The 12,762-nt window shown below is 61.4% G+C and overlaps 1 protein-coding gene across 2 annotated transcripts; it reads right to left on the bottom strand.

Moving 5' to 3' along the window:
- Nucleotides 1-421: 421 nt before the first annotated feature.
- NBL1 (NBL1, DAN family BMP antagonist) lies at nt 422-12,015 on the bottom strand. Of its 2 annotated transcripts, none has more exons than XM_081226390.1 (4): nt 11,856-12,015; nt 3,588-3,782; nt 3,352-3,463; nt 422-1,935 (listed from the first exon to the last, which is right to left on the bottom strand). In XM_081226390.1, the coding sequence occupies exons 2-4, from the start codon at nt 3,752-3,754 to the stop codon at nt 1,684-1,686; spliced, it is 531 nt and encodes a 176-aa protein (XP_081082516.1). In that variant the 5' UTR covers nt 3,755-3,782; nt 11,856-12,015; the 3' UTR covers nt 422-1,683. The 2 variants fall into 2 exon arrangements, with proteins under 2 accessions (XP_081082516.1, XP_081082515.1); XM_081226389.1 differs by having other exon boundaries at nt 3,588-3,823.
- Nucleotides 12,016-12,762: the final 747 nt, after the last annotated feature.

Raw genomic sequence — 12,762 nt, forward strand, 5'->3', positions numbered from 1 at the left:
GTGGTGGTGATTCAGCGAGTTAATTGATATAAAGTACTTAGTACAGCACCCCACTTCCTATATCAATTTGTAACCATTAGTTTTTGCCTGTTTCCCCTTCTCCAGAGGCCAAGCCAGCTGGGGTGCAGGGAAGGGCTGATGCAGGGTCACCGTGAGGGTGAAGAGGTGTCATGGGCCTAAGGGATCAAAGGTCAAAGACAGAAAAGGGGTTCTGGAGGCCCAGCCAACGTATATGCGAGGCCAGAAACAGCCAAGGACAGAGGCGGGAGGTGGGGAGCCAGGAGCCGGGGAGGCGGGAAGGTGAGGACCACCAGGATGCGGCGGGGAGGGGCGTTCAGGGCTCCATGTGCGTGCAGCCTGACTCCCGCCCCCTGGGGAGCCCTGAGTCAGCAGGGCTGCCCTGTGAGGAAGAGAACACAGGTGTTGAACGAATTTATTCATGAGAAAACTCGGGGTCCATCCTACTGGTTACAAGCTCCAGAAGCTCTTGTCGAAATAGCCGTGAGGGCCGGGGCACCCCCAGGCAGGGGGCTGGGGGGGCTGGCAGCAGCCCCGGGACAGACGAGCAGGCGCAGGCAGCTGTGGGTACGGAGGGGCGTTCTTCCCTGCCCGCCTGCCCAGCCGCCCCCGCCCCGGGGCCCCGCACCCCCTCTAGGGCTAAAGTGCGGCTGGGAGGAGTGGGGGGAGGGGACTAGGCAGCTGGAGAGCCACAGTGAACACAGCCGCCCCACACGCCCTCACCCCTCCTCTTCCTCGTTCCTTGAGGCTCATCCAGAATCCATCCCACCCAGGTCCCTCGTGGGAACCTCTGGGTAAGGGAGACCCCTCCCCAGCATCCGATATTCCCAAGAGGGTGAGGCTGGCTCCATCAGCTTTGAGGGGCCTAGAACCAGGGGGCAGGGAGAGGCACTAAGATCTGGGAGAGGGCGAGGAGGGAAGGATGCTCTCTGGTCGAGGGCGTCATCCCCTCCCCCTGGCCCAGCAAGGCTCCTCCTCCCCTGCCTTCCTCCCTGGCCCCCGGGAAACCCAAGGCAGGGAGCCTGGCTCCCACTGGCTCCCAGCTCCAGGGCCATGAAGCAGCAGGCTCCTGCCCAGGCCTGACTCCCAACCATGCCACTGAGGGAGGGCCACCGCAGGGCCACCGGGGAAAGCTGCCCTGGGGACGGGGGTGCGAGGCCTTTGGGAAGCCGGTGGGGCTGGAGCGTCCTGCTTCTGCCACTGGTCTTCCTAGCCCTGCCTCAGGGCTGCCACGGGCAAGGCGCCCAACCTCAGCTCAGGGCCCAGCGCCGCCATCTGCACCCCGAGGGCCCTGCCCCACCGAGGGGCCGTGCGGGCCTTGGCGCGTCTTGGACGGCCTCACCCCAACTCAGCAGCTTAGCCAACTATTCCCCCTCCCCAGGGCACATGTCTAGGAGGCAGAAAAGAAGAGAACCCCCCTCCGAAAAAGAACCCTGAAGACCTCTGCTTCTTCCCCCCAACTCGTGAATATATTAAACTGTGCAGCTTGGCGCCAGTCCCACCCCCTTCAGATCTCCGTGGCAACCGGGAAGCATTCCAAGTCCAAGTCTGAATCCAAGTCCATCCAGTGCCAAAGGGGGGCTTCAGCCTCTCCCCCAACTCTTCCCCGGGAGGGTGAGACCCCACATTCCACAGGGAACGAGAGGGGAGGAAGAGTCGGGGGCCTCAGTCCTCAGCCCCCTCTTCCTCTGCATGGGGGGCCCCGGGGGGATCCTCGGGCTCGGGGGTCTGCCCGCCAGGGTGCGGGTGGGAGTGGAGGCCGGGCTGGGAGCCCTGCGCGTCCTCGCCCTGCACGTAGACGCTCAGCCCCTCGTGACTGGGCTCCTTGCCGCATGCCTGGCAGCTGCAGTGCAGGATCTTTTCCACCAGCTTGTCCACCCTGGGCACCTCCTCATGGCCAGGGCACTCCAAGGTCACCTGCGGAGGGCAGGAGAGAAGGGGAGAGAGGTTTCCAAGGGCCTGGGGCAGGCAGGAAGGCCCCAAGGGTAACAGCCCTCATGGGACCAAGAACCCCAGAGACCCCAGAAGCCTGAGCCCACCTGGGACACCTGGGCCCGTCCAGGGGGAGGGGGGTGAGTCCTTGCAGGAGACACCTGACCTGTTTCCTCACGTACTGCCACTTTCCTGCCCATCCCCACAGTAGCCAGAGGGCACCTTGAGGGGACCCAAGTGGTCGGCCCCTGCCTGAAATTCCCCCCCCCCAACCCAGGGCTCCCACTGCTCTTACAGAAAAACCGACTCCTGACTCAGGCCACCCAGGACCTTGAGGTTGATCCCCGGAGGACCTCTCTCTCCACCCCTGACCTTGCCCCACTTCCGCCAACTCGGTCCTGCCGGATCTGCCTGAGACTTTGCACATGCCATTCCCTCTGCCTGGGAGGTCCTGGCCCCACCCGTCCCCTCCCCACCACCCTAGACTTTGCCCACTTAACTTCTACTCAACCTCTGGACCCGAGCCCAGACATCACTTCCTCAGCGAGCCCCTCCCAACACCCCCCCACCCCGCCCAGCCAAGGCGCGCCCTGTTCGAGCCCCGTTAGCGTTCACTCTTCCCGTTGTCGCATCACTAGCCGCCCTTTCTTTTTCCTTGCCGTCCTCCTTGTCTCTCCCTCCCTCCTTCCACAGAGCACCTTCTCCATGCCAGCTCTGGGGACACAAGGACAGGCATGGTCCTGCAAGGAACTCAGAGTCTAGCAGAGGAAACAGACTTGTCAAAATCACCCAAATGCAGATGAAAAACTGTGTGTGTGCCAGATGCTCAAAGCAGAGGTACACAGTGCCTGGGGGATCAGCAAAGGGGTTCTGAGAAAATGATGCCTGAGCCAAGCGCAGAGGAATGACTAGAATTTAACTAGGGGGGGAGGAGGAGAAAGGTATGCCAAACAGGGAAAAGAGCATGTGCAAAGGCCCCGTGGTGGTCATAAGCGGAGTAGGTAAGAGAGACTGAAAGGAGGTGGGATTGGTGTCAGGGTCAAGCTAGTGAAGAAGGTGAGAGAGGCAAGATGAAGCTAGAAAGACTGGTGAGCCAGACCATGCCTTGTGGGCAGGCTTTATGAGGCCTGGCGAAGACTTTGGTCTCATCGTGTAACAGTGGGAAGCCACCGAAAGGATTCTACCATGTGACTGACGTCAGAACAGAGCTTCAGAAAGAGCTCTTGTCCTGTGCATGCTGGTGTTGGACTTGTGAGCCATCATCATGTGGCAAGGACCACGTCTGTTATCTCCAGCACGAGGCTTGAACCCTGCACACAGCGGGGCCTCACTAAGCACTTGTGGCCAAGACCGGTGCCGGCTCTGGGCAGAAGCTGGGCAGGAGCGGGCAGCTGTACTCACGATCTCCCACATGGACTGGGCCGGCATGCACGAGTCGCAGTGCACCAGGGACTCTGTAGACTGCGGGAAGGTATTGGGAACGCTGTAGCTGAAGCACTGTCCCAGACACGCCCTGCGGGAGGAGAGCCCACCACGTCCGTGTCACCACGGCGGAGGCAAGAATGGGCAGCCCTGTCCTCTTCCTCCCTCCTGGGCCCGTGTACTCATCCCTTCCACCCACCACCCCGGGATCCCACCTGTTCTGGATGGACTTGGCCTCACAGCCGCTGTGGCCCACGATCTGGGTGATGTTCTTGGCCTCGCACCAGGCGCTCTTATCCGGGAACAGTGCCAGCTTGTTGATGGGCGGTGGAGCAGCCAGCAGCATGGCGGGGAGGACAGCCCCCACCAGGACCCGAAGCATCGTGCCCGTGACCTTTGGAGCCCTTGAACTGAGTACAGACTGCAGGTGAGGCCAGCAGGGTCCAGGAGGCTGGGCAGAGGGCAGGGGGGCAGTGGTGTTACAGCGTGGGCTCTGACACCTGACTGTCTGGGCTGAAATCCTACCTCTGCCACTTACTAGCCAAGCACAGTCTTGGACAAGTTATTTTCTCCTGTATGAACCGCAAAACTGGGGCTGCTGATAGTATGAGTATCAGATGGGGTAGCATGGAGATTAACAAGGTATTTCATGAAAAGCCCTGAGCAGAGAGACTAGCAGATAATACACATTCCACATGTGTGAGTTACCTTTATAACTTCCTTTGTAGCTTTGAGCAAGTTACTTTTTATCTCTGTGCCTCACTTGCTTCATCTAAAGGGGGATGGTGATGCTGTGTGTGGCAATGATTATTGCAAGTACTAAGCCAGACACTCAGTTTCCAAGCACCCTGTTGAGTATTGAACAATCATTAGCTCCCTCCTCACTGTGATGTTGTGGGTCCTTGAGCGGCTGGCCAGCCAGCAGGTTTCCTGGACGTGCTGCCACGGCTGTCAGCAAGCTAACCATCTTCATGTCACTGTGAATTCTTGTGCCACCTTGGATGGGTGGACCTCAGGTGAAAAAACTAAGCCCAAACTAGACTGTACTTCTCGTTTGGGTGCCCCATCAGAGCCCCAAGCCCTGAATCTACACACACATCACTATCTCCAGCTCCAACCTCACCCCTGAGTCAAACAAGAGGCGAGGCAATCCAAGCCAGGGGCTTGACCCTCTGCGAATTGGATGGAGCGAGGCACTAATAGGGCAATACCAGAATCTGCCAGGAGATGGCGGTGCAGGGCAGAGTGTGTGTTGCAAGCACTGACTCAAAGGGGATTTTCCCAATGTTCCCCAACTTCATCTTCTGTAGGTTTCGCCCACTCTCCCACTGCAAGAATTGTGGAGGGGGGAGGCTCCAGAGAGATTCGGAAGTGAGGGCAATGCTCACAAAGGGGTCCTCTGGGGGGCAGGACATTGGGGAAAAGGCACTGGACTGGGAGTCTGGAACCCACACATGCTGTGGGACCCTGGACACTGTGGCCTGTGTCCCCACCTGTGAAATGAGTGGGGTGCCCTGGACTGGTGGTTTCCAAACCTGGTAGAGCGTCAGAATTCCCTGAGGACTAGTGAAGTGAAAGTTCTGGGGGGGGGGGGTTGTGCATTTTGTTTACAAGCTTCCAGGGTGGTTCTGATACGCAGGCCAGGCTTAAGAAGTGGCCTAGCTCGGTCAGACTGGGATTCTGGGTCTTGGGACAGTCCCCAGAGGGGCCTGGGTGGGGCCGAAGTGGGAGCAAGGGCCAAGTATGGTCCCACTGGTCCCACAGATGCCCAGTACTAGCCAGGCTGGCTCAGGGCTGGAAATCCCATTCAGAATAACGCTACCCTCAGCCCACCTTCTGCTGAAGTGGCAGGTATTTGGTAAAAAGTCGGGAAGTGAGAGGTGTTGGGGGGTCTTGCCCGCTCCTGCAGGCTAACTACGTGGGCTGACTCAGCTGGGCTTGCAGGGAGGGCCCAGGCCGGCGTGCGGAGCTGTGAGCGCCTCTGCAGCGCCCCGCTCTCTCCATCCAGCAGGCTCTGCTCAGGTCCTGCCCCTTCTCCCTGCAGGAGGTCTCCGGAAGCAGAGACAAGTCCCACCTCAGTGGATCTCAATGCCTGGGTGACCCCTGCTCCCAGCCCAGTGGGGAGGGGTGAAGCGGGCAGAGCAGTGGGAGGTGAGTCCAGACCGTCTGCCCCATCCCAAGGGAGTCTGTGTCATGACCCAGGCTCTCACCCACACATTTCCGGTCTCACTCACAAGGTGGACAGCAAAGCCCATGTTTTCAGTACAGCCACATCCTAAGAAAATAGAATGGACTTGTTCCTAACTGGCAACCTAATTTTTCAACACCCTTAGCATCCAGGAGGCTTTCTCACCCCACCAGGTCCTTTCCTGTCCCTGGGGAGTTAGCCTCTGCACCAGGGTCCGACCATCGTAGCACACCAGCGGAGACCCACCTAAGGCCAGAGCTCCCTGGGCCTCCCCGGGCGAGACCGGCCCCTAGAGACCTCAGAGAGGTCCGGGGACTTTTGTCCTATGCCTGACTCCATCAGGATTCCCCAGGAAGGCCAGGTCAGGTGGGGCAGGGGGCGATGTTAGGTTTCCTTAGGATGGGGAACGGAGCCTGAGGTTGTAATGAAAGCAGCCTGGAGATGAGCGCTGGGGCTGGTCTGGGGTTTGGATTAGGAGAGGTTAGGACTGACGCTACGGCCCGGACCAGGCTAAGGGGGAGCGGAGGCGAGATGGGGGCTGAGGTTAATAACAAGGTAGTGGGAGATGGGACACCGGTGAGTGTTTCAGGGGAGTCACCGGCCTGGAGGGTGAGGACTGGTTATCATGCGTCAGGTTGTAGCAGACGCTGAGGGCAAATGAGATAAACTGCGGCAGAAGGCCACCTCCCTTATCTACCCCCCTCTCTAGGGCACAGCTAAAGGTCAGCTGGGCCTACAGAGGGGGGGATGTTATAACCCGACCCACCAGGCCCGGCCTCTCACCAAGCCCTGGCCGGGACCTCAGAGGAGGGGCCAGGCCGCGCTCAGCCTCCCCAGGCCAGCAGCCCCGAGCTCCAGCCGAAGCATGGCCCCGGGAGCCTCCTAAGTTCAAGTCCCAGGCCTCCCACCTAGGAGCTGCGTGACTTCTGGAAGAACAGTCCGCCTCTCTGCACCCACCGACCTCAGCCCTAAAACAGGGAGCAGAACCCTTTCCTTGAAAATGACTGGGAGGATGCGATGACAGAACCCAGCACCCAGCAGGGACCCACCTCAGGCCAGTTCCCTTCCCCCGGGGGGATGGTGAGGAGGCCTGGGCTGGCATCAGAGCCCAAGCTGGACGCTGGAGCAGGGAGCCGGGGGGGGGGGGGGGGGGATGCGGGGCCGGTCTCCCACACACACACCCCCGCCCAGCCCCCAAGAACCCCTGCTGCCCCCGCTTCACACTGGACTCGGCTCTTTGCTAGCAGGTTTTATTTTTTGTTGGCTTGTGTTTTGTTTTTTCAGGCAGCAGCTCAGCTGATTTTTTTTTTCGATCCAGCAGTCGGACCTTCCTTCCTGAGACTTGAGAGCCTCACCCGGATTCTCATCCCTTCCTCCCGCCCTGAAGGTCACACGACAAGTCACAGGAGTCCCAGAACGCCAGGGCGGGAAGGGGATCCCCCAAGCCGATCCTCTTGCTTTGCAGAGGGGTTGTCCCGAGGCCCCCAGCAAATCAGGCCAAGCAGTGCCCTTCCCCAGGCCAGGCGGTTCCCTGCAGTTTGACACCGGTTTACCAGGCACCTTCTAGGAGGGCGGAGAGGGCGGCGAGGGTGGGCGCCTGGGGAGCTCAGAGCCTGGAGGGGAGGTCGAGGGAGGTGGGTGAAGAGGAAGCAGCTGTTCAGTGCGGGGCAGTCAGACAGCTGGAGGGGCCGGGCGAGGAGAGATTCTCAATTCTGGATTGAACTCAGGAGTACAATTAGTTTTACCCGTGGTTGAGGGAACTGCACGGGCAAGGCCAGGAAAGGGGGTTTACCGGTACCAGCCCAGCACAGCCCTCCCAGCCTCCTAGTAGTAAGAGCTGCTCCCAACTGTGGGCCAGGTACCGTTCTAAGGCTTTTATGTATATTCACTTATTCGGTCCTTATAACCACCCTAGGAGACAGATACGGTATTTCCCCCATTTTATAGGTGAAGAAACCGAGGCACAGGGAGGTTAGGAGATTTGCCCAAGCTGACACAGTTGGCATTCACTAAAGCTGAGATTTGAACTGGACAGCAGCAGGGTAACCACCAAGAGTTTCACAGAAGAGGAAGACAGGGGGACGGGGAATGATCTGGAGCAAGCAAGAGGCCGGGGCTTCCCGCCCCAGCAGCTGCATCTCTTACCCCTGTCAGCACTCCGGGGCTCAGCCACAGCCAGGGCTGGAAGCATGGGCGCCCCATGGGGCAGAGTTCAAATCCCAGCCTGGACTCCCCTGCAGAGGAGCATGCGGCCGTGGCCGACCCCTGGCTCCCTGGAGCCTTGGGGAAGGTACGGCGCCGTCCTTCCTCCGAGTTGTGGGGAGGCCACAATGAGGGCACCCTCAGCCCAGGGTGGGTACCTTCCTATCACCCCACCGTCCACTCCCCAGTCCAAGCCCTCCGGATCCTCAGAGGCCTTGTGCCGACACCTGACACATCTGAGGCTGCCAACAACACAGAAAGAAGGCCCCTGGGGGAGGGGAGGGGACACAGCCGACCGACTCCAGCCCCGTGGAAACTGAGGCACAGAAGAAGGAAGTGACGGCCCATGTCTCCCACGCAGGGGACGGGGGCAGTGAGCAGACACAGGACACCTGCCCTGGCAGCTTCCTGGGGAAGGACGGGGGTGGGACAGCAAGAACGCAGGCTTCGGGGTCGGGCCTGTGGGGTCCTCTCTACGTTTCACGCCTACCAGAACCTAGCATCTTCCCTGAGATGCTTGCCAACAACTCAGAAGCCCGGGCCCCAGCCCTAGATATCCCGACCCCACACTCTGGGTTGTGGGGTGCAACCCAGGCATCTGTATCCACTCCCACATGATTCTGAGGACCAGCCAGGTCAAGAGCCCCCCAACTCCCCAGGGAAGGGTCCCCCGTAACAGCAATGCAGACAGGGGTCACCCACCCCACTGCCTAGGCCTAGCGCCTGGAATCAAACCTGAAATTCACCAGAGGGGTCTAGATTTCAAGGAAGACCTCTGGCCCATCCGCAGCCACCGTAGAGTACCCATTGCACAGCAAGGAGTCGATTTAGTAAAACAAGTGAATAATCACCCTCCCCGTTTCCTCTTTGGGACAAATCTGAATATTCAGGGTCCTTAAGGCCAGGTACACCAGGATGTTCTTGGTACAATGGTCCACTCACCCCCAAACACACACACGCACACACCAGGCCTTCGGTTCCCAGCAACCAGCCTGGTGTGGGAGCAGCTGGAGGGCAGGGCCAGCAAATGGTTAGAAGAAGGCAAGCCTCTCCCCAACTTTAACTTCTGCTTTCCGTAACCTCCTCTGGAAATCCTTCCCACCTAAGGCCCCAGCGGATTCAGATGGAAGTTTCTACCTGTGGGCTCTGGTGACATCTGGATTCGCACAGAAAGCATGTGGGGTTTGTGGTGAGTTATTTTTCAAACTTATCAGACCAGATGCTCCCAGTCCCTTCCTCTCCCTGTTCTCCCCCACCCTGACACACACAAAGGGCCAGGTCTGGGTCTCCTTTATTCACAACGGACTGTGACAGACCCCAGTTCAAACCCTAGCTCAGCCCCTTTAACTTTTCTGTGCCTCAGTTTCCTCACCTGCAAAGTGGGGGTAGCCGCCTCTTAGGGCAGTTGTGAGAATTAAACTGAAGAGGGCATGGAAATTTCAGGAGAGGACGCCTGTCACAGGATGTCCTCAGCAGAGGTCACTACGAGGGCTAGCTTTGAGTCACCCAGGGCTGCTCACCCTCCCTGAACTCTGCCTACACCCTTCTGTCTCCCCCTCCCCCCACACACACACCCCCTTACCCTCCCCTCCTTTCCCCTCCCCTCCCCCTTTCCCCTCCCCTCCCCCTCCCCCTCCCTCCCACTGGATCCTGAATGCGTCCAGAGAATATCTAAACCCCGGGGTTGCATCTGCCTTGAAGAAAATGGATTTAGGGGAAACTCAAACAAGATGATGGCTGGGCGAGGGTTTTATGAACTGTCTGTGCTGCCAGGCTGGGAGCGGAGAGGAAGATCCCACTCAGACTCTAATTCTTGGGCCACTGACTGAAGGGAAAGGGTCCCAGAAAGACCAGCAACTTTGAGCAAACAGGCTGGGCCTGGCTGCCGGGCCGTACATGCTGCTGGGTGCAGAGGGTGTGGCATCTGTGGCCGCGGCCCTAGGCTTGGGGGTCAGCAGGAGTGAGGCAAGCGCGGCAGGTCTTGGAATGAGCGCAGGGGACTTCCTTGAATGGTGCAACTTAAGGGAGGGGCGAGCCAGGGTCAGACCCCAGCCCTGATCAGCTCAGCAGGCCCACTCTGAGGTCCAAGGACAAGTTCAGGCCCAAGCTCACCCGCTGACTCCCTGTGTGCCTGGAGGCAGGACAGTACAGTGCTCAGAGGCCACTGACCACTCGTTTCACCTGCCCAGGCCTCCCATTTGCCCCTGTGAAATGGGAAGCACGGCCTGGGAAAGTCCATCCTAGCAGATTCCCTCAAGAGGAGCCTGGCTCCAGCACGCTGCTTAAGGCCACTGTGATTCCATGACCCCAGTCACCACAGGGTGGCTTCCTTCCTTCCGTCAGCGCTGGCAGAGCATGAACCAACCGTCCAGGGGCGGACACGAAGGGCCAAGCCCATGCCCCAAAGGCCTGCCCATCTCTGCCAAGCAGCTCCACCTCCCTGGCTACAGCCCCCCAGCCCAGACCACGGCCCGCCTGCCCGCAGACCCTCCTGACCGAAAACTGTCTCCAAAACAAATCGATGCTAATGAGCTGCTCAGGGCCGGCCTACACATCTGCTCAGCAGAAGTCCCACTGCAGACTTCCACCAGCATCCCTGCCCGCTCCCGCAGTCTGCGACCCTTGGGGGTGGGGGTGGGGAGAAGGAGCGAACTCAGTTGGAAATTTCACTCTGAAAGGATGAAGATATATGCGGCTAATGCACAGCACATCCTCCTGGGTCCACCCTCTAGCACACAGGCCCAAGAGAAAGAGGTCCAGCTCGCAAGGGTGGGGATGGGGGGGTCACCGACGAAATGCTCCAGCCTCGCCTTTTCTTTGGCCCCAACCAAAGGCAAACCACACCCAAGCGGCCCCAGCAACTGGAGGAGTTTCAGGAGGCTGGTGGTTTCCACAGTAACAAAGGGTGAGGGGCTCCTTGTTGACAAATTGCTTCCCCACCCCCATCCCCCGTCAGCGCCCAGCCTTTGGCCTCCGGCCCTGACCTCTGTTTTCCTGGGGTTCCCGTAGTTACAGGCTGGTGTCCTCCAGCTGAGCGAGGACCTCGGAAAGCCTGAAAATGTGCCCTTGTCCCCGGGCGCCGGGCAACCCCCTGGCCACGCCAAGGCGGCCAGCTGCCCCCTTTGCTGCGGCTTGTAAAAGATCAGAATCGCCCCGCCCAGGGAGCGGGGCGGGCAGGTGGCCGGCGGCACGGCCCAGTTGTCCAGGCCGCCTCGCGGGGGTGGAACTCTTAAGAAAACTGAGCCCCCGGAAAGGCTGGCTCCCCTGCCCCAGACTCAATTCCAGGGGGATGACCCAGGCCAGTCCCCCGGGGCAGGCGGAAGGTAGGGGGAGGGTTTCGCTTCTTTTACCAGGTCTAGGAAACTATTCACGAGCCCGGTGGGGGCCCCGTGCCTCCGACCCGGGCTGGGGGCGCTGTCCGAATTTGAGGGCGGGGGACCAGGAAGACGCAGGAACTCGGAGAGAGACTCCCACAGCGGGGCAGGCGGAGAGACGGAGAGAAAACATAAAGGCAGAGGCACAAACCCAGGGAAATGGAAAACAGGCAGAAGCGGAGAAACAGAAAGAAAGGGACCAGAACCAGAGAAAGAGGAACGGAAACGGAGAGACGGAGACAGGCAGATGGGGAGACAGAAACACAGAGAGAGACAAAAAGGAGGCAGAAACGTACGGGAGTGGAGAGGCTCGCGGCGCGGCGAGGCCCGGACAGAGCAGCGGGGACGCGCGAGCCCCGCGGCCGAGCTCCGGGCGCTGCCCCGGCGGCCGCGCGGCCCGACCCGCCCTCGACCCGCCCGGCTTTCTCTCGGCCGCGCATCTCCCTCCCTTTCTCTCTTGGCCGCGGAACTCCTACCGAGAAATGGAAACCCCTGTTGAGTCGGGGGACCGGCTCAGGGCGCAGGGGTGCTCCCTGGCCACCCCGTGCCGCGCCCACGTCCCCAGCCCCGGCGCCCCGAGCCCCCAGCGCTCCCGGGCTCGGCGGCGGCGCCTCCGCACGGTGCCCTGGGCTGGCGGGAGGGCCGGGGGCGCGGCGCTGCGCCCGCGGCCGAAGCCTCTGGAAGCTGGGCGCCCGCGTGCCGGCCCGGGCGGGACTTACCGCGCGCGCGGCGGCGGTGGGAAGCGCGGCGCGCCCGCCGGTTCCTGCGGAGCTGTCTGCGGGCCGCGGGGGGCAGACGCGGCGCCCCCGGGAGGCTCGGGGAGGCGGCCGGCAGGGCTGGCGGCGGCCCCGCGAGGCTCGGCTGGGCTGCGCTGCGCGCTGTCTGCGGCCCCGGGCGGGCGCGCGGTGCGGGGGAGCGGCGAGCCGAGCGGCTCCGACGTCAGGGGTGTCTCCGCTCCAAATAGGGAGCGAGGGCGGGGGCAGTGGAGGGAGGGACGCGAAAAAGAAAGAGCGGGCGGGCGCGCTGGGCCGCTCCCTCCGGGCGCGCAGGAGGGGGCGCCTCAGCCGCCCGGGGCCCCGGCCCCTTCTCCCCGTCGCCCTCGAGCCCCGGGCCGGGCTCCGGCGCGGTCCGACGGCGCGGCGGAGCTACCGGGGCCGCCCTGTTCGGTGCCCTAGGGGCAGGGCAGAGAGCCCGGCGCCCCGGCTCGTTCTAAAGCGCCCTCCGCCGGATTTCTCTGCGCTCGGACTTCTCTGCAACTTTCCCCCGGCCCAGCCATCGGGCCGTGCCAGGCCTCCGGGTGACAAAGATGGAAGCGTTCCTTTTTGTGGGAACCGGGTGCTGCAGTCTTGCTCCGAGGGTGTGGCGCCCCAGTCCACCGAGCCGCGGCACCAGGAGACGGTCCTCCCTCAGTCCTGCGGTGCGCCCAACCTATCCGCTCCCGGCCGTGCGACCCGGGGCTGGTCCGCGCTCTTAGTTCCCTAGTGTCACTCGACCTCCGCCCGGCCTCGCCTCAGCGCCAGGCACTTGGCTTAAGTGTGCAGAGAAGGGTCTGAGAGTTCCGAGGAGGACTATTCGGAACGTCGGAAACTGGACTCACTTCTCTGACCCTGGGAAGAGCAGAGCGCC

The sequence above is a fragment of the Mesoplodon bidens genome, assembly GCF_964165515.1.
Source record: "Mesoplodon bidens genome assembly, chromosome: 2".
Classification (NCBI taxonomy): domain Eukaryota; kingdom Metazoa; phylum Chordata; class Mammalia; order Artiodactyla; family Ziphiidae; genus Mesoplodon; species Mesoplodon bidens.

Excerpts from the sequence above, each read along its gene's own strand:
- NBL1 (XM_081226390.1), bottom strand. The coding sequence starts at position 3,754 with ATGCTTCGGGTCCTGGTGGGGGCTGTCCTCCCCGCCATGCTGCTGGCT. Across the intron at positions 3,464-3,587 it reads GCCAAGTCCATCCAGAACAG|GGCGTGTCTGGGACAGTGCT; the intron begins GTGGGATCCCGG and ends CTCCTCCCGCAG. Across the intron at positions 1,936-3,351 it reads CCCAGTCCATGTGGGAGATC|GTGACCTTGGAGTGCCCTGG; the intron begins GTGAGTACAGCT and ends TGCCCTCCGCAG.